An 18,897-nucleotide genomic window follows, 5' to 3' on the forward strand; every position below is an offset into this window, starting at 1 on the left:
CTGAGCCTGCCTTCAGGACTGTTGCTCAAGGGAGGAGGACATCAGGGGCCAAAGGAGCCCAACGCTGGCAGGGCAGGTGCTGAATGGAGGAGGGGAGCGCGGGGTGGTCCAGGCCCTGCAGGCCTGCAACCTGGCCCTCCCTGCTCACTTGTGCTGCCCTGAGGCCCAAGCCTGAGAGGGGAGGCAGGGGCCGGCCGCACGTGATTCCTGTTGGCTTCGGGGACCTGGAAGCATCTGGAGGCTGGAACGGGAAGTGGGGGAAAGGTCAGAGCGTCGCGCCGGCAGTGGCCTCGCTCCAGGACCGGTGGGCGGAGGGTGGCCGGCGGCCAGCCGGACCAGACACCCACAGGCCAGCCCTGGGCTGGCTGTCAGCCACCCAGGGGAGGCCACGCGACCTCGAGGAGGCCTGGGCTGCATCTGCTGTGCTGGCGGGCGGGCAGGCGGAGGCCCCAGGGCTGCTGCTGTCTCTGACCCAGGCTTCTGCAACCTCGGGGCCTGGCTTCACAATTGGAGGGCTTTCTGGGGACAGAGAGCCAGGTGGACGGGAGTGCGATAGGGGATCCACGGGTGTGAGGTCCCTCAGAGCTAACCGTCTGTCCCTCCATGAAAAGGAAAGAGGCTCTTGGAGGAGATATGGGACAGAAAGGAGAGAGATGGGACAAGGCTCAGTTCGAGAGTTTCTCCCCTAATGGGCCTATCCATCCCTGTTTCCCCGCTATTGGGCTTGTCCACCCCTTCCAGGCCATTGCATGCAAGGAGAGGAAGCTGATTGCCCGAGGAACCAAGTTTTATTATTGAAAATGCTCAGTTTCAGCAACGAAATACATTGTAAGACATGAGAAGAAATAAGAAAGTATGGCTTATACAGAGGCCAAAAAAAACCAAACCCCATTGGTAGAAACTGTCTTTGGAGAATCCCAGGCTTCCCAGGTGGCACTCGTGGTAAAGAACCCACCTGCCAATGCAGGAGATGCAGGAGACACAGGATCTTCCCTAGTCAGGAAGATCCCCCGGAGGAGGAAATGGCAGCGCACTCCAGTATTGTTGCCTGGAGAATGTCACGGACAGAGGAGCTTGGCGGGCTGCAGTCCACAGGGTCGCAGAGAGTCAGACACGATGCATATAATCAACTGAGGAATCCCAGACGTTGGCCTGACTAGATGGAGACTTTCGCTCAGCTATTTCAAATACGATCACAGACCCTCAGGAAACCCTGTCTAGGGAGTAAAGGTGCGAGGATCATGTCTCTCCAGATAGCACCCTCCTGGGGTGGGCCGGCCCAGGGCCACCTGCTCCTCCCGCCGCCCCGTACCCTCTGTGGCTGCCATTGGAAATCAGAGCTGGGGGGCACTAGATACCCCTCACATCCCCCACCCAACCCAGAGGGAGTGGGAAGGGAAGCAGCTGGTTCAGACTGAAGGGGCGTCCGGCCTGCTTCTGCTGAGCTGGGCCCACCCAGCTTGGAAGACAGACTCCATGACTAGAAATGGGAAATGGGAGTCAGTTAGGGGGAGCAGGGTGGAGACTGGACAGGAGGGTCACAGCCATCTTCAGACACCCGGCACCTTGTGGCTTGGGAGGGCCACAGGCTGGCCAGCTGTGTCCACTGCTGAGTGATGGGAGCTGGCCACTGAGCCTCTCTGAGCCTGTTGGTTCCTCTGTGAAGTGGATGATGATGCCAGCCCTCCCATCTCACAGCGTTGCCTATGAGAATCAAAGGCAGAACCGACCCTAAGGGCAGTTCTTCCTCTCCCACGGCTTCTCCCCCGGGGATCCCTCCTGGAGGGGAGCCTCTGTCCCTGGGGCACCTTCTCCTTTGGGAGCTGCAGCCTCCAGTCCTCGTGGCCTGCATGATGTTTGCCTACTCTTATCACAACCCACATGCACACAGCGGTGGCTGGTAACTGGGCCATCTGTGCTGGCTGCCAGGCTTGGGCTGGCCACTGCCCCTGTCTGGTCCAGCAGAACATGGACATGGCAGGGTGAGGTTCGGGGACCATCTGGCTTGCTGGGAGACCCGGAACTGCAACAGAGAGCTGACTTAGCCTCAAAATCCCAGGAGGCCGAGAGGCTTTGTCCACCTGACCACCCGAACTGCTGAGCCCAAGATCTGGGTGCACGGGCCGCCCGCAGTGCCCATCTTGGGGACAGGGTCACCCCCGACATCACCCGGGGTGGGGGCCCAGGACAGGTGGTGAGCACAGCCCCAGAGGAGCGTTCTTTGGTTTTGGCTGCAGGTCTATGCATTTTTTGGGTGAACAAAAGTTTTTTATTAGGACTTTATTTTCTAAGAGCAATTTGGGGTTTATAGCAAAACTGAACGGAAAGTACAGAGATTTTCCAAATACTCGCCCCCCCCCCACCCCGCCCAGGCTCACACATGCCCAGCAGCCCCCAACCCCCATGACCAGTGAGACATTTGTCACCATAGACAACCCTCTGTGCTACGTCATTGTCCCCTGCGAGTCTATATGACGGTTCACACTCGGTGATGCGCATTCCACAGGCTTGGACAGCCTATAATAGCGTGTCGACATGTATCCATCATTACTGTATCACACAGAATATTTTTGCTGTCCCAAGCATCCTCCGTGTTCTGGTTTTTCATCCATCCCCCAGAAACCCTGGGAACCACTGCTATTTTTATGGTCCCTATTGCTTTCTTTCTTTCCAGAATGTCATATAGGTGGCGTAGCATTTTCAGATTGACACCTTTCCCTTAGTAATGCATTGGTTTTTAGTGCCAAGCAGCACTCCATTGACTGGATGTATCACAGTTGATTTATTCATTCACCTACTGAAGGACATGTTGGTTGCTCCAAGTTTTGGAAGTTATGAATAGAGCTGCTGTAAACATCTAGGTGACAGGCTTTGTGGGGGTATGTTTTCAGCTCTTTTGGGTAAATACCAAGGAGCATGATGGCTGGCTCATATCTATGGTAAGGGTACGGTTTTGTAAGAAACTGCCAAACTGTCTTCCCAAATGGCTGCACCATTTTGCATCCCTGCCAGCAACATCTGGGGGTTCCTGTTACTCTGCATCCTCGCGGGCATTTGGTGCCCTCAGTGTTTTTCTGGACTTTGGGCATTCTCATGGATGTGTGATGGCATTTCTTGGTTGTTTTAATTTGCACTCCCTTAATGTCAGATGATGTGAAACATCTCTTCATATGTGTATTTGCTGTTGGCATGTCTTTTTTTGGTGGGGTGTCTTTTAAGGTCTTTGGCCTGTTTCTTAGTTTGGTAAGTTTGTTTTCTTATTATTGAGTTTTTAAAGTTTTCTGTGTATTTTAGAAAACAGTCCTTTATCAGACGTGTTTTTCACAACTGTTTTTTCCCCAGCCAATGACTTGTCTTCTCATTCTCATGACATTGTCTTTTGCAGAGTCAATGTTTTAAAATTCAGTAAATCTAGCTAATCAATTATTTTTCTCATGGTTCATACCTAAAAATTCATCATCATATCCAAAGTCATCTAGATTTTCTTCTGTGTTGTCTTCTAAGAATGTTAGTTTTCTTTTGTATTTTATTTTAGGCCTGTGATCCAATTTTAACTAAATTTTGTGAAAGATTTATGGTCTGTGTATAGATTTATCTTGGGGAAAAGATTCTGTATCCATTCCAGTGGGCAAAATCCACTTTCCTCCCCTCCTCTAAGGTGGCCTAGGCAGAGCAGTCTGCATGCTAAACAGCCTGGTGAAAAAAATAAATAAATAAACAGCCTGGTGAATTTTGAGCTTCTGGGATCAGAAGGGTTCATGCCTTGCCCCTGCAGAGGGTTATTTCCAGGGAAAGACCTCTCCTCCTGCTTAGGTAGCAGGTCAGCTGGACTCTCAAGCATTTTCTCTTCCTATAATGTTATAACCCCCTGGTCAGCAGTTGAGTTCTTAACATATGGGATGGAAGGAAGAAAAGAAAGAAGGAAGGAAGGGAAGAATAGAGGGAGTGGGGAAGGAGGAGGAGGGGGGAGAGAGATAGGAAGGAAGAAAATCCTCAAAAGAAATCAAGAGTAAAAAAAAATTTTTTTCTGTACTACTTTAGTTTTTATCTTCTATGCTTTTCCCGAAAAATAAGTGAAAGTGAAGTGAAAGTCACTCAGTCATGTCGGACTCTTTGTGACCCCGTGGACTGTAGTCCATGGAATTCTCCAGGCCAGAATACTGGAGTGAGTAGCATTTCCCTTCTCCAGGGGATCTTCCCAACCCAGGGATAGAACCCACTGGGTCTCCCACATTGCAGGTGGATTCTTTACCATCCCATCTGAGCCACCAGGGAAGCCCTGAGTAAGTGTGTGTGTGTGTGTGTGTGTGTGTTTTCAGTGGAGAGACGTGACCAGGAGTGTCTGTGTCACTTGCAGTCTGGCCTCAGAAGCTCCTGATCACAGGGGCTGGTGTGCCTGTGAGTGTGAGGCGGCTCCCCGGGGCCCTGGACTTAATTTCCTGTAAAAAGGAACAGGAGAACCGTGCACAGAAAGAAGTAGAGGCCAGAAGTAAAAATCCACTCAGACCCTTGAAATGATCTTCCTTCAAGTACGTAATGAAACCTGAACACAGGCATGCTGGTTGGGAACATTTCTGGGAAAGAAAGTCAAGCTTTCTTTCCTAATCCCTGCAAGAATCACGCCCCGCCCCAGGCCCCAACCCCAGATGCGTGACTCTCCAAAAAGCCTGCCTAGCCTTCCTCAGCATTTCATACTAGAGATCACGAGGGAGCACCTCTTCAGCAGTATCATACAGGAGAACATGCAAAGGAGGAACAGTCAGAGGACTTCCCTGGTGGTCCAAGGTTAAGAATCTGCCTGTCAATGCAGGGGATATGGTTCGATCTCTGGTTGGGGAACTAAGATTCCCACATGCCTTGGAGCAATTAAGCCCGAGTGCCACAACTACTGCTGGAGTCAAGATTGCTTGGAGAAATACCAATAACCTCAGATATGCAGATGACACCACCCTTGCAGCAGAAAGTGAAGAAGAACTAAAGAGCCTCTTGATGAAAGTAAAAGAGGAGAGTGAAAAAGTTGGCTTAAAGCTCAACATTCAGAAAACTAAGATCATGGCATCCTGTCCCATTACTTCATGGCAAATAGATGAGGAAACAGTGGTTGACTTTATTTTGGAAGGCTCCAAAATCACTACAGATGGCGACTGCAGCCATGAAAATAAAAGATGCTCACTCCTTGGAAGAAAAGTTATGACCAACCTACACAGCATATTAAAAAGCAGAGACATTACTTTGCCAACAAAGGTCCGTCTAGTTAAGGCCATGGTTTTTGCAGCAGTCATGTATGGATGTGAGAGCTGGACTATAAAGAAAGCTGAGTGCCTAAGAATTGATACTTTTGAACTGTGGTGTTGGAGAAGACTTTTGAAAGTCCCTTGGACTCTCTTCTGATCTCCAACCAGTCCATCCTAAAGGAAATCAGTTCTGAATATTCATTGGAAAGACTAATGCTGAAGCTGAAGCTCCAGTACTTTGGCCACCTGATGTGAAGAGCTGACTCATTTGAAAAGACCCTGATGCTGGGAAAGATTGAAGGCAGGAGGAGAAGGGGACGACAGAGGACGAGATGGTTGGATGGCATCACCGACTCAATGGACATGAGTTTGAGTAAACTCTGGGAGTTGGTGATAGACAGGGAGGCCTGGCGTGCTGCAGTCCATGGGCTCGCAATGAATCGACTGAGCAACTGAACTGAACTGAACTGCCACAACTACGGCAGCCTGCATGCTATAAGTATGACCCGTCACAGCCAAATAAATGAAATAAAAAAATTTTTTAAGGAAAAAAGGAAAGAACAGTCAGGATCACAAAGTCCCATGGTCTGTGATCCAGTTATCTTACAGCACTGGAGCCATTCAGTCATTCAGTGGAAGTGTATTGATCATTGTATCAATCAGGGTCTCAAGAGGAGTCTCAAGAGGAATTAGAGGACACATTCAAAATAGTGCTATTCAAAGACAGACAGTGGCATCCTGGAGGGGTGGGGAGTTTGGAGGAGAATGGATACATGTAGACATATGACCGAGTCCCTTCGCTGATCACCCGAAACTGTCACTACATTGTTAATCGGTTATACTTCAATGTAAAATAAAAAGTTAAAAAAAACAAAAACAGGATAGTTTATCAAGATGGAATGTAAGGGGTCCTAGGGGGATAGTTTGTGACCTACAGTGAGTACCAGCTCACCCCTGAAGGAACAAGGAAGTGATCCCATCCCTGAGGGAAAGAGCATGTGGAAACCACGTGCTTGGGGGTCAGCCTGCTTGAGGTGGCTTGTGGGGAGTCAGAAATCGGTCCCCGACCCTGAGGTTCCTGCCCGAGGCTCTCCTCCCTGGCCATACAGGCTGCATGGTCCCACAGGTGTGTCCCCAGGAGGAGAGCTGGGCGGGGGTGAAGGATGAATCTAGGGTGGCTGATACAAGACACCCGCTCAAGGGTCCACAAGGCACCAGCATTCCTGGAGGCTCTTGGAATTCATTAGGGACCAAGTCAGACAAAACCCTTGTTCTGATGGAGGGAACATCCTAGCGAAGGAGTGTTATGCCCAAGTCGCAAAATCTTCCAATGACCACCAGGGAGCTGATATCCGATGCAAAAGCAAGAGAGTTATTACCAAGCTCAAGCTGGGGCTCCCACTGATACCGACACAGCGGTAGAGATAGAGGATATCGACACAGTCATCAGAGATAGAGGAGCAGGGCTAGACTGACGTTGCCCCATTGTTCCTGGATCAATCAGGCGTTGGTAAATTAACACAAACAACACAGACAGCCGCACAGACAGACAGAGAGACAGAAGAAACAGACCTTCAGGAGTCCAGAGGCAAAACTGAAGGTAGGACAACAGCCTCCGGCTGTTCAGCGGGAGCGACCCGCTATTGTCAACAGAGAGCAGGGGCACTCTGTCCCCTTTGCGAGGGTTGGGGACGTCTCCCAACGACCCCCACCGGTGACCGAGATATCATCTTCCGACCGCGGATCGGACACCCTGACCAAGTTCCCTTTGTCAGCACATGTGTCTCCTTGGACAGTTCATTTCCGAGTGTTAGACAAGAGCCCAGTTTCGGGCCCTGGAAGGGGTCCCTCTTCCTGCAACAAATGGTGACTCTGGCGGGGACTCTTCTTCGCTGAGACTGACATCCTGACCACTCGGGGTACTCAGGGGCCAGCTTGCCTGCCAATGGACCAGACCCAGCGGCCGCAACTGGGACCCTTTTGTTCCTGGTCTTCTCCTGACGCAGACAACTGGCCAGAGTGCCCCGACCGGTAAGGAACAAGAGACTTTATTGACTTCTCTCCCCTTCCCTCTCTCTTTCCTTTCCTTAACCCTTCCTATCCTTCCCTGTTTTCCTAGTCCCCTGGTCCTGGACGCAGGAATCTGGTTGAAGGGCCCTCAGCCTGAGCTGAGGATTGGAGACTGATCACCTCCTCTTGGCAGAGAACTCGAATTCTGGTTCTGATTTCTGGTAGGGCCGAGTTCCAGTCCTCCCTTCTCTGGAGGCCCAGGGAAAAGTCCCGTAATGCCTGGGTATCTGTAGGTGGCTGGAGACGTCTGTAAGGCCACCCCTTTTGCCCCCGTCTCCCGCCTCCTCCCCCTTCTTTTTCAACCTGGCTTCCTTTCCTCCCTTGAAATCTTTGATGTTAGTACTGAGATCTGAAGTTCTGTGTCTCTATAGGAGGTTTTCTGAGAGACTGTATTTTTGTATTTAAGGGCTTCCCTGGTGGAGCTGAGGTTAAAGCGTCTGCCTGCAATATGGGAGACCTGGGTTCGATCCCTGGGTCGAGAAGATCCCCTGGAGAAGGAAATCTTGCTTTGTCTGGCCACCATGTGGTTTAGACCTGCCGCCATTTTGTTAGAACTTGATTTTCTTTCCCTTTGCCTTGAGACCAGGGCTCTCAGGAACACTTATCTAGACCATCTCTAACTCCTGACACTGAGGAAAAAGGGAAAAAAGACTTGAAGCTAGATCTTGCACTGTGCCTGTCTAAATATGTCTTGGTATGTCTTTGTCTCTGGGTAATATTTTTTAGGTTAATTTGTATATGAGCTCTATTTATTTGGCTTAAAAAAGGTAAGCACTTACAAATCAAGCAATTCTAAATTAAACAATAAATTCCAGGTTCATGTGAACTGGGAAATATTCAATGTTAAATACCTGATATTAATGTTTGTTTGTGGACCTATCTAACACAGACATGTCTTAGAGTAATTAACGTTAAGTAGAATATTTTCATTGTACCTAGGTTTAATATAAGTTAAATATTTTATCTGTTACAAGTTTGTCAACAAGGAAATTACCTCAAGTGATACACCCATCAACATTGACTAAATCTGACCAAATGTTCTAAACCCTTTTAATTGACCTTTTTGATAAAACTTCCTAAATAGAACTCTTTTGAAGTTCTTTTGATCTCTAGCTAACTTTGGGGTGCTTCAAAGGGCCCCTGGAACATCCCAAAGAGAGATATTAAACTGTGTTTATTTGGTTGGTTAAATTACATGGAAAAGATTATCAAATGAGTAATAAATCCGCTCATGTTATAATGTATGGTAAAATTACTAATACAGATATCCTAGAAATTATATGGAGTTTTTAACATTCTGATGTGTCCTGGTATTTTAATGGAAAACCTGATGACTTCAAAGAACTGAATGAACCAGTGAATATGCTTATAACTTTTATGGTTTCTATCTGAAAAATTATGGGTTTGAATCTTATGTTTTCAGGGAGTAGGGAAAATCTTCCTCTGAAACTAATTATGACAATACTTTGGTAAAATTAAACGTTATAAACAAAACAATTATATTTTCTATCTGACTCCCCCAAAAATTGGAAGTTCTTAGGTTTCCAGTAAGTTTATCAAATGAGTTAGGAAGGTTATCTCATGGGTACAAAAATCTCAAGAAATTTTTGAGACCTTAAAAAGGGAAGAATCCACCTAGATTTGTTAGGCAAAATCTGTGATAAGCCTTTGGTGTAAGTTTCCCAGCCCTGTTTTATTTTAAAAGTTCAGTCTGAGACTCTATAAATGTTTCAGCAAAATAAAAAGCCTATAATCAATTATGGTTATAAAAATCATCAGACCAAAATTGGTGAGAACAGACCTATTTAGCAAACAAACTAGCCTTAATTTGGTTATATTTAATAAAAATAAGGGTAACTTTAAGAAGAAAAAGATATTTCAAAATGTTAAATACCAGTTTGTTAATGGAGGTCTGCATCTAGTAAGACTCATATCTTAGATAGTTCTTTGCTGTTATGTGATATTAATGTAAATTTTAATTGAATTCTTGAAGAACGCCCTAAGTTTTTTTCCGAAGCTTATCTCAGTAATCTATCTTTGGATAAAGATCAGATGCCTCTTGACCTGCAACCAGGACTGGAAAAAAAGCATAATTTAAGGGACTGTCTCCAACATGGATGGAAGGACTTTTTTTTTACACTACACCAGGATGAGAAGACGACGACATCAGAGGTAGACAGCTTCCCCGAGATGCTGGACCTGAATCGTATGATCATTTATGTTTTCTTGACTTCTTAGACCTTTGCATATAAATCAAATGCTTTTCTATCATAGGCCTGATCATATGATAGTTTAAAAATCAATCCAATTGTTGGGTTTGTGGCCAATTACCTGTGTCTAGTTCTGGGTTACCTTAGTAAATTTCTCTACTACCCGACTCTAACTGGTTGGCCCTGAGAAAATTTACTTTAAAAAAAAAATTATAGTCATATTCAGGTCACTGTGCAGATGACCTGAGATATACTGGGCTACATCTAATGGAAGTTCTTAACATAAGTCTTACTTGTGACTTTACTAATACTGCTGTCTATGTTATTTGTATTTCACCTGTTTTACAAAATTGCTGTTTCTTACACTGTCAAATATGTGTGTGAGGCCTCTAATAGAATAATATATAGTCCCATATGAGATCGATGATGGTAACTCTAGATATGGCAAGAAGCAACAAGAGGGAATATTTTCCTGGACCAAGAAGCTAGTAAGACAGGTGGTCCAGAGAATTTTGGATACTGTTTTATGGCCTAGTCCAGTAATAGCACATTGAGTGGCCTGTCAACAGAGTCTTTGCCAAACCTGAGAATGGACATTCTCAGCACCATGGGATAAAATGGTCATGAAATGCCCCCCTCAAAATCATGGTCAAGTTTATGAGCAAAAAGGGGCTCTGCCAACTGAAGACTGACACTCACCATCTACATTTACAAAGATTAAATCATGGCCGCTGCAACTGCTGACTTTCAACGCCCCTGAAAAAAGTTCAGGGTGAAAATCAGGAATGAGGCACTCTGTGCTCTGGGAAAAACTGGCAGAACAGGCCTTCAGATAGTTAGATCTTTTCAGGAGAAGATTTTATGAATCCCAATTCTTGCATCTTCTCGTACCTAGAGAAACGCTGACGTCATTAATGGTGAAATCTGCTTTGGCTATTAAGGAAAAGTTTACAATTAAAAGTCAAAATAGAGTAGCTATGGTTCGGATATCCTGGGAAATAACTAGGTGATGCTATGGGTGTACGTCCAGATTAGACCTTGTATTGCTAAACACTTGAGTTTTCTGAGTTGTGTCAGGCTTGGATGTTACCATTTTCAAAACAATGTCTGCTGGAAGCTAGTAACCTTACTTTTTATAAAACTAGGCAACTGGCTACATGGCTACAAGTCTCCCTGAAGTGCCAGGTCCAGACTGGGTTTCAGGCCTATTCTTCTAAAAAGAAATGAGATTTATTTTGTCTACTAAATTCCAGTTATCACTTCTCCAACTACTTCTAATTGGGTCTGTTATACCAAAATGGCAGACCAAGGGATTAGGATTTTAATCATACAAGACTCAGATCTAGAACTTTGAACTCAGAAATACTTCCAATTCAGTGTCTATACTCCAAGCTGGGGCAGTCCTATGCCCCATTTTGACAGAAAGTTATTACAGTCATAGTTGCCTAGGTCCCTAAAATTAAAACTGAGCGGGACTCTGTGGGGCTCTGGAGTACAGATCTGTTCTGTGTTCTCCATTTCTTATCTGTAGGATATAGACTTTGTTCAGCCTCCTTGACCTTCCCTGAATTCCAAAGCGTGGATTCAAACAATTGCTAATCAGGGAAGGGAGGGGATACAAAAACAGAGACAATCAAAGGTTGGTACAGCCTCCAGACAGAGTCCTGGTTCCTACTCAAAGAAATATGCATAACAATGTCTTTGAGCCCCCATTCAGGTGGAAGATGGTAACTTCAGACTGAACACAAGATTCCTGGAGCACAGCTCTGTTGCCTCACCATCAACCAATCAGAAGCGGTCACAAACCCTGCAACCCTCACCCCAAATGTTGCCTTCTGTTTCCAGGGACCAGAGATGACCATCCTGTTAGGTCTCCTGTTTGGCCCTTGTCTATTTCATCTCGGAGAGGGGCCAACTAAATTGCTGTTACTGCAAGGGTAGAAGCTGGTTTCAGATGTGGAAAACCCCAACTTAGATCAGGTAGAGAGACTTCTGCTCTGCGAGGCAGGCCTACGCCTATGCACAGCAGGAAGAAGTTAGCGAAGAAAGAGACCTCCGCCCCAATTCCCAAGAAGTATCTTGAGTATGAAGTCTCTCAGGGGGCCTATGTGCTGCGTTAGGGGAAGAATGTTGTTTTTATGTGAATCACTCGGGGGTAGTCAGGGAGTCCGTGGCCAAGATAAGAGAAGGGCTGAGTCAGAGAAAAAGAGAAAAAGTCTCAGAGTTGGTTTGAATCCTGGTTCAGTTCATCTCCCTGGCTCACGACCCTTATATCTTCTCTAGCTGGGCCCCTGATTATTTTACTCTTGCTATTCACCTTCGGACTGTGTTTACTAAATAAGTTGATAAACTTTATCAAAGGCCGTATCAACATGGTGCAGCTTATGGTGCTTAGGTCCCAATATGCAGTCCTGCCAAACCCACCCCTGGTAAAAGACAATATAAAGCTAACCACAGACCCATGATTGGGTCTGTCTTGGGTCCTTGAGAAGGGGGGAATGAAGAGCCTAAGCTATTCCATCTTGTAAAAGAACTCCATTTTGTAAAGGTTCCGGGCAAACAGACTTAGACTTTGGATATTACCCAACCTTGCCCCACTGCCCACGAGCCAATCGGCCCTTAGGTTAAACCTCCTGACTTTACGTTCAGGAACTTGTGATTTACCTTGAAAGTAAAAACCAATCAAGAATCCACACACAAACCCTATAGAAGAAAGTAACCAATCAGTTGTCCTTCAGCCTGAACACCCCCTTTTTACCCTTTTACCTGAATATTCCCTATAAAAGCATTGTAACCCCAAACTCAGGACTCCTCCCTATAGCCTCTGTGTCGGTATCGGTGGGAGCCCCAGCTTGAGCTTGGTAATAAAAACTCTCTTGCTTTTGCATCGGATATCGGCTCCGTGGTGGTCATTGGGAGATTTTGCGACTTGGGCATAACAGGAGGTGAACAACAAGCAATAAGCATAATAATCAAGTGAGATATACGGTAGGTTAGGTTACTTGCCGGGTGGCTAAGGCTTGGCACTCCCAGTGCAGGGGGCCTGGGTTTGATCCCGGGTCAGGAAACTAGATCCCACATGCCACGACTGAGGTCCTGCAGGCCAGACTTCCCTGGTGGTTCAGTGGTTAAGAATCCGCCTGTCACTGCAGGGAACACAGTTTTGATCCCTGGTCTGGGAAGATTCCACTTGCCTGAAATGTTGGGCTTCCCCGGTGACTCAGTGCTAAGGAATCTGCCTGCAGTGAGGAGGCACAGGCAATTCAGGTTCAATCCCTGGGTCAGGAAGATCCCTTCCTTGGAGGAGGACATGGCAACGCACTCCAGTATTCTTGCCAGGAGAATCCCCATGGACAGAGGAGTCTGCTGGGCCATGATCCATGCGGCTACGATCAATGAGGCTACAGGGTCAAACACTACTGAAGCAAATGTGCACAGCACATGGTAGGTTAGAAAGCAACAAGTGCTATGAAAAAAAACGAGAAGGAGCCTGGGGGGCAGGGTCAGTGAGGGGTGGGGAGCATGAAAGGGGAGGACCTTCACCCTGGAGGGTTATCTTGACATGCCCCAGATCCTGGACCCCCCCAGGAATTTTAGAGACAGCCCGCTGAGTTCCTGTGGTTTTCTCCCCTTTGCACACAGGTACTCACCAGTTTTCTGGAGAAGCTACTTCCTGCCATTCCTATTTCATCAGTGGAATGACAAGGCGACCGAGGTGCCCTCAAACTAGAACTGTCTGAGGGCTGGAGACTCAGGATACCCCTGAGCCTGGCAGAGAATGTTCAATATGGTTTGGATTTGGAGCTAAAGGGACAGTTTGGATTGGAGAAAGAAATCTGGGAATAGTCTATGCTCAAGACATTAGAATCTGAGGATGGAGAGATGAGAAGAGCAGCACTTCCTGGGCAGGTGTGGGGTCAGAGAGGGTCAGCTAGACATAGGAGAATCAGAGGATGCTGCCTGGTAAGCGTGTCTTATTCTTTCTCTGACCCGTGTCCCCTCTCCTGTCTCCCCAAAGCCCTGATTTCAATTATCCAAGCCGTGTGGTTGAGGGGAGGAGACTTTTTTGGAGAGAACTAATGACAGTTCACCAGCGGATGGGTAAACTGAGATGTTCTGATTCAAATGAGTTTCAGGACATTTGCTGGGAGTCCTGCGCCTCTGGACTTGAACCAGGAGACACACGGATTTAGGAATTGTTGGCAGTCATCTCAACACCACACAAGGAGAGTAAAACTTAGGATGGAGCCCTAAAAGGAGGCAAGAAATTAGGCTGCCAGTGACATCAAGGTCCAGGACCAACCTAGGCCACCTTCAGCTTCAGCGTTAAGAGAGCGATACATTTCCTTTATTGTTTAACCAGCTTGCCATTTCTGATTTTGCAACCAAAACTTTCTAGCTGATATACCCATAACAAAAGCCAAAGAAATTGAGGTTTTCTTTATGGTCAAATGTCCGAGAGAGAGAGAGAGAGAGAGAGAGAAGATGAGCAGCTAGGTCATCCACAACCTTGGCTGGAGCATTTGCAGTGGACACAGCATATGGCAGTGGAAAGAACTGGAGGTTTGGAGTTGGACATACTGCTTCTTTCCCTAGCAGTGCGATCTCCTGGGCCTCAGCTGTGAAATGGGGGTATGCCCCACTCACAGGCCCTGGGAGGATTAAAGGAGACCATCCAGCATCTGGCACTGAGCTCACTGCACCGTGTGGCAGGGACAGAAGTCAGGCTGCCCCAGGCTGAGTGCGTAAGAAATGAGGAAGCGGGACAATAAACAGACTAGTCTTTCAAGGAGGTAAACAGAGAACAAAGAACAAACAGCCCCCAAACAAGAAGTTACGCTCAACTCCCCTCCAACAGACACACGAATCAAAGCGCTGAGACGTCGAGAGACAGACTCACAGTCAGTGGGCAGGAATGAAACTGGTTCTGTCTGGATAGCAGTTTCACAGTCTCTATAAAAGTTTACTGACCACTGTCTCTGAGTTGGTACTCCTCTGCTAAGAACTCACTGTGCAGCTCCACTCCACAGGTATGCAAGGACAGACCTTTCTACATTTTTTTGCAGCAATGCTTGTAATAGCAAAATCTTGGTCTAAATGTCTATCAGTAGGTACTGATTTGTTGTTCAGTCACTCAGTCATGTTCAACTCTATGTGACCCCATGGACTGTAGCCCACCAGGCTCCTCTGTCCATGGGATTCTCCAGGCAAGAATACTGGAATCTCCTCTAGGGAATCTTCCCGACCCAGGGATCGAACCCACATCTCCTGCACTGAAGGCAGATTCTTTACCATTTGAGCCACCAGGGAAGCCCTGGGTACTGATCAGGTGGTGGTCATTTCTACAATGGAATACAATGCAGTCACTAAAAAGAACTCTTGTCTAAAGAATAGTGATAAATGAAAATATCTGCAAAGAACAGTATGACCCTACCTGCAAAACAATATGCACAGTGCACCTGAGTTTGCCTGGAGGATTCTGGCCTTGGAGGAATGCATGGCTGGTTCTCTCTGGGGCGTCGGACTGGGTGTCAGAAAGCTCACCTGTCGGAGACACTCTCCTGGAGCTCTCCTCATTCCGTCTCCTGGCGTGTGTTTTTTTTCTTGGCATGCGTTACATTTGTAAAATTTTCTAAAATTTGGCTAAAAGATTTGAAGGGGGATGATGGCTAAAGGAGTTCAGGATCGAGGGTGTGTGTGTGAGACAGAAGTGATCGGAGCAGAGAAGGGACTGTGGCCTGTTGGTGCACACCTGCTGTGACGCCCTCAGGGCAGCCAGGGTATGGGTTCAAGGCCTGAACACACCGCCCAGCAGCCCGTGCTTGTACACTGGTGGCAGTGTTTGCAGGTAAGACGCAGATGTTGCTGATGTTGGATGATGCCAGCTCCACAGGGTGGACAGAGGACACTGACCTTGAACAAGTGCACACCCGGTCGGCGGGAGCAGGCGTGGTGACCCCGCCCTCTGCACCTGCAGGCCGCATGCACCCCTTGTGACTCCGTCCCATGACGTCCAGAAGGCTCCTTGACACCCCTGCTTCAGGGCCCCGTCTCAGGCGCTGCTTTCCTGACTGCCGCCAGGTTAGGCAGATGACCCCCACCGCGTGCCATGGGGCCAGGTCCAGCCACGCTCACTTCTGAGCTTCTGACTTCTAACCCATCTCGCTGCTGCTGTCCTGCAAGGGGCGGGGCTCGTCAAGGGCACCAGCTTGTCACCTCATCATTGCAGGATCATGGACTGAGCACCTGGGCACCAGGCAGGCTGCCAGCAATCCAGGGAGGCAAGAGGCTGGGGAGGGTGGTGGGCAGGTTAGGGTCACAGGGTGCCGTGTGTGTGTGTGTGTGTGTGTGTGTGTGTGCAGGGTCAGGAGACCTGGGCTCTCCACTGGGGAGACTGGAGAAGCCCCTCGCCTCCAGGGCAAAGCCAAGCTCTGAGACAAAAGGCAAAAGCTAAGTGACCAAGGGAGAAAGAAACAAAGACGGAGGGAAGGCAGGAAGTGTCACGGGACAGGGCAGCAGAGTCCAGAAGGGTCCCCTGGGAGAGGCCACAAAGGCCCCAACCCACAGGCTCTGGGGCCTCAGGGGACCATGCACGGGGTCTCCCCCTCAGGAGTTCTGACCTGTGGCCCCAGGTTTAGAGCAAGAGGTCCACAGGCATTGCAGGAGACCTCCCTGGGAGTTACTTCATTTCTGTGATCATGTGTTCACTAGAAATATACTTAAGTGTCTATCACATTTTGGCCCTGGATTACCGGTGCGTACTTAACAACAGCCGTTTGATTTAGAAATTCTGATGATCTGAAACATTACTGGTAGTTTTTTGTTCCTTTTTTTTTTTGGCCAAGCTACACAGCTTACAGGTTCTTACTTCCCTTACTAGGAATGAAACCTGGACCCTCTGCAGTGAGAACGCAGAGTCCCAACCACTGGACCGCCAGAGAAGTCCCTGGTAGATTTTTAAACCAAACGTTTTCTGTTCAGCTTTAAACTAAGAACCCTGAGATTTCAGGTTTGAAAGCATTTACCTTAAGCTTTGGTGGTTAAATTTTGGAGGTAGTTAAAAACTCAGTTGGGACCCCCTCAGTTAACAATTACTCAGATAATTTTAGACCCTCTAAGGCAAGACTAAGAGGAAGGAAGAGAGTTTTCCCAAGTTTACATGCTGGGAAACAAGGAGAAAACACAAAGCTGATTCTTTTCAGCTCTACTTTTTAAGATCTCAGATTCTGCTTTTACTGACTAATGAAAGGAAACGCCAAGCTAAATAACAGGAAAGGACGTATTACGAAATAGACATATAAAAATTTAATCCCTTTGGTTTAAAATACATCTTCAATTATACAATTAAAAATAAGACAAAATCAATTTCATAAAACAAAATACAAAATATTATTATATGACCCGTGTCCCATAAGATCTTATCTTAGAAAGCCAGCAATTTAGTTCACATACTTCATTAGAATATTTTAATGGAAGAATGTAACTATCAATCCTATGTATACAAAGAGCCTATTCTATTTCCCTGAACCTAAAGATACCTGCAATTTTTATTTCCGTTACAAAATTACACTCTTTAGTATTTTTATATATTTAAACATGTATAAAAATGTTCCCCATAGTAATACAGTCTCATAAACTCATGAATGCTTTTTAGAACTGTTAGCATACAAGACAAAGCCTGGAGGTTCTGAAACGTGATAAAACAGAAGTCATTTCCTATAGCACAGAGATCTGGAAGCACTCCGTCCCGAGTTGCATCTCCTGGTTCACGGTGACGACAGTACGTGCCGTGATCACTGTGTTTATTCCCGCTGTCGGGGACACCTGACTGATACTAGCAGACACAACAGACGTGAGCTGCAGTAGTGCTTTTTCCTTTACTTCATTCGTTAAACAGGGCAGACATCCAAACAACAACCTTCTCAAGAGTGTGCAGCATCTCTGTCATCTGAGGTTTTGCCATGCTACAGAATGGTGGCTGTGTTCGGGAAAACCCAGAGAAAGCTTGTGAGCAGGATTCACTGAGCACAGCATGCTACCTGCTGGGTGTAGGTGGTCAGAAATAACTTATCCTCTCATCTCAAGAAAGTCCTTAGGGTAGACCTCTTCGCGTCTCCTCACTGTATGTACAGACACCACACGTATATATTATCTATTTATATAGGACAGGTATGTACACATTTACAGACACAGGCCTTCAAGACGTATTGCACTCACACACACGCAGCTTTAGCCTGACGGAGGCACACTGTCACTGTTCGGTTCTTCATAATAGAGGCAGTTGATATGTTCAAGACAGTTGCAAAGGAAGATTTCGGTAACCTGCCCTGTTGGAGTAAACACTTACTGGGGAATGAGAGGCCGAGGAGAGAGGGCGCCCCCGTCTGGCGGGGGCACCGTGCCCATGACCTGAGGCGGTCAGAGTCACACCGAGTCTGACGTGCACCGTGCTGAAGAGACAGTTCCATAAATAATGTAGCAGATATCCTAAAGGTTCCCAGGTAACCTAGCAAATCTTGGAACAAAGTTTCCACTTTTAATCCTAAGTATTTATAGCAGAAAATTCAAATATGCTTTCTGGGGTCATCTGAAAAATGTCAATGCAATACATTCAATGCTATCTCCAAGCCAAAAGCAGTGCCACCTCCAACTTCCACTGACATCCACCCACATTTGGAAGGTGGCCGACTGGTGAACCTGTGGCTTGCCAACCCCAAAGGCCCAGGTGACAGCTTCACTGAGCTCGCTGGGAGTCGTGGGCGGGGCATCCTCAGATCTCAGTGAGGGTGAGCTTGAACGATCCCCCGGACTCTTCCATCTGCAGCTGGAAGGTGTCTTCATTGGAGTAATGCTTCACGATATTGTCGTCCATGTTCACCAGGATCCTGGAAAAGGGAGACGAGACAGGCCTGCTCACTCCTGCCCGCTCTGCAGTCACACCCAAACTCCACAGCTAGCGCTGCCACTTGCTAGCTGTGCCATGTGAGGCAAACTAGTTACACTCCCTATGCCTCACTTTCCTCATCTGTGAAATGGGTATAATAGTAGGGTCAATCTTACATGGTTGTTGTAGGGATGAAATGAGGAGCTTGGGTGAAGCACTTCACGTGCAGGGTGTACGATAAAGAAAACACAGTAGCTGAGTTATTATTTCAGTGTGCAGTGATCTTTCAATAAACAGTACTTATTACAGTGAACAAAGTCAGTCTACAGAAGAATCACATGGTCCAGCTACAGAAGGCACATCAGTCAAGTCAACCTACGCGTCTGGAAGCCACAGCTCCCTGACGACTCTTTTTCCCAATGAGTTACCCTCAAAGTTTAGCCAATCTACTATCAAGGCCAACCCTTCCCACTAGGCCCATCGAGGACATTCCACATGC

At 47.1% G+C, this 18,897-nt stretch overlaps 1 protein-coding gene across 4 annotated transcripts in view; it reads right to left on the bottom strand.

Moving 5' to 3' along the window:
• GRHL1 (grainyhead like transcription factor 1) overlaps nucleotides 16,797–18,897 on the bottom strand; it is a 64,868-nt gene continuing 62,767 nt past the window's right edge. For 2 of the 4 annotated variants that reach the window (XM_018055672.1, XM_018055670.1), the window contains exon 16: nucleotides 16,958–18,399. In XM_018055672.1, the coding sequence (XP_017911161.1) occupies nucleotides 18,285–18,399 (115 nt within the window). In that variant the 3' untranslated portion in view covers nucleotides 16,958–18,284. Of the gene's footprint in view, nucleotides 18,400–18,897 lie in introns of all 4 variants that reach the window. The other 2 variants (XM_018055671.1, XM_018055673.1) reach the window with 2 other exon arrangements.

The sequence above is a fragment of the Capra hircus genome, chromosome 11, assembly GCF_001704415.2.
Source record: "Capra hircus breed San Clemente chromosome 11, ASM170441v1, whole genome shotgun sequence".
NCBI lineage: Eukaryota > Metazoa > Chordata > Mammalia > Artiodactyla > Bovidae > Capra > Capra hircus.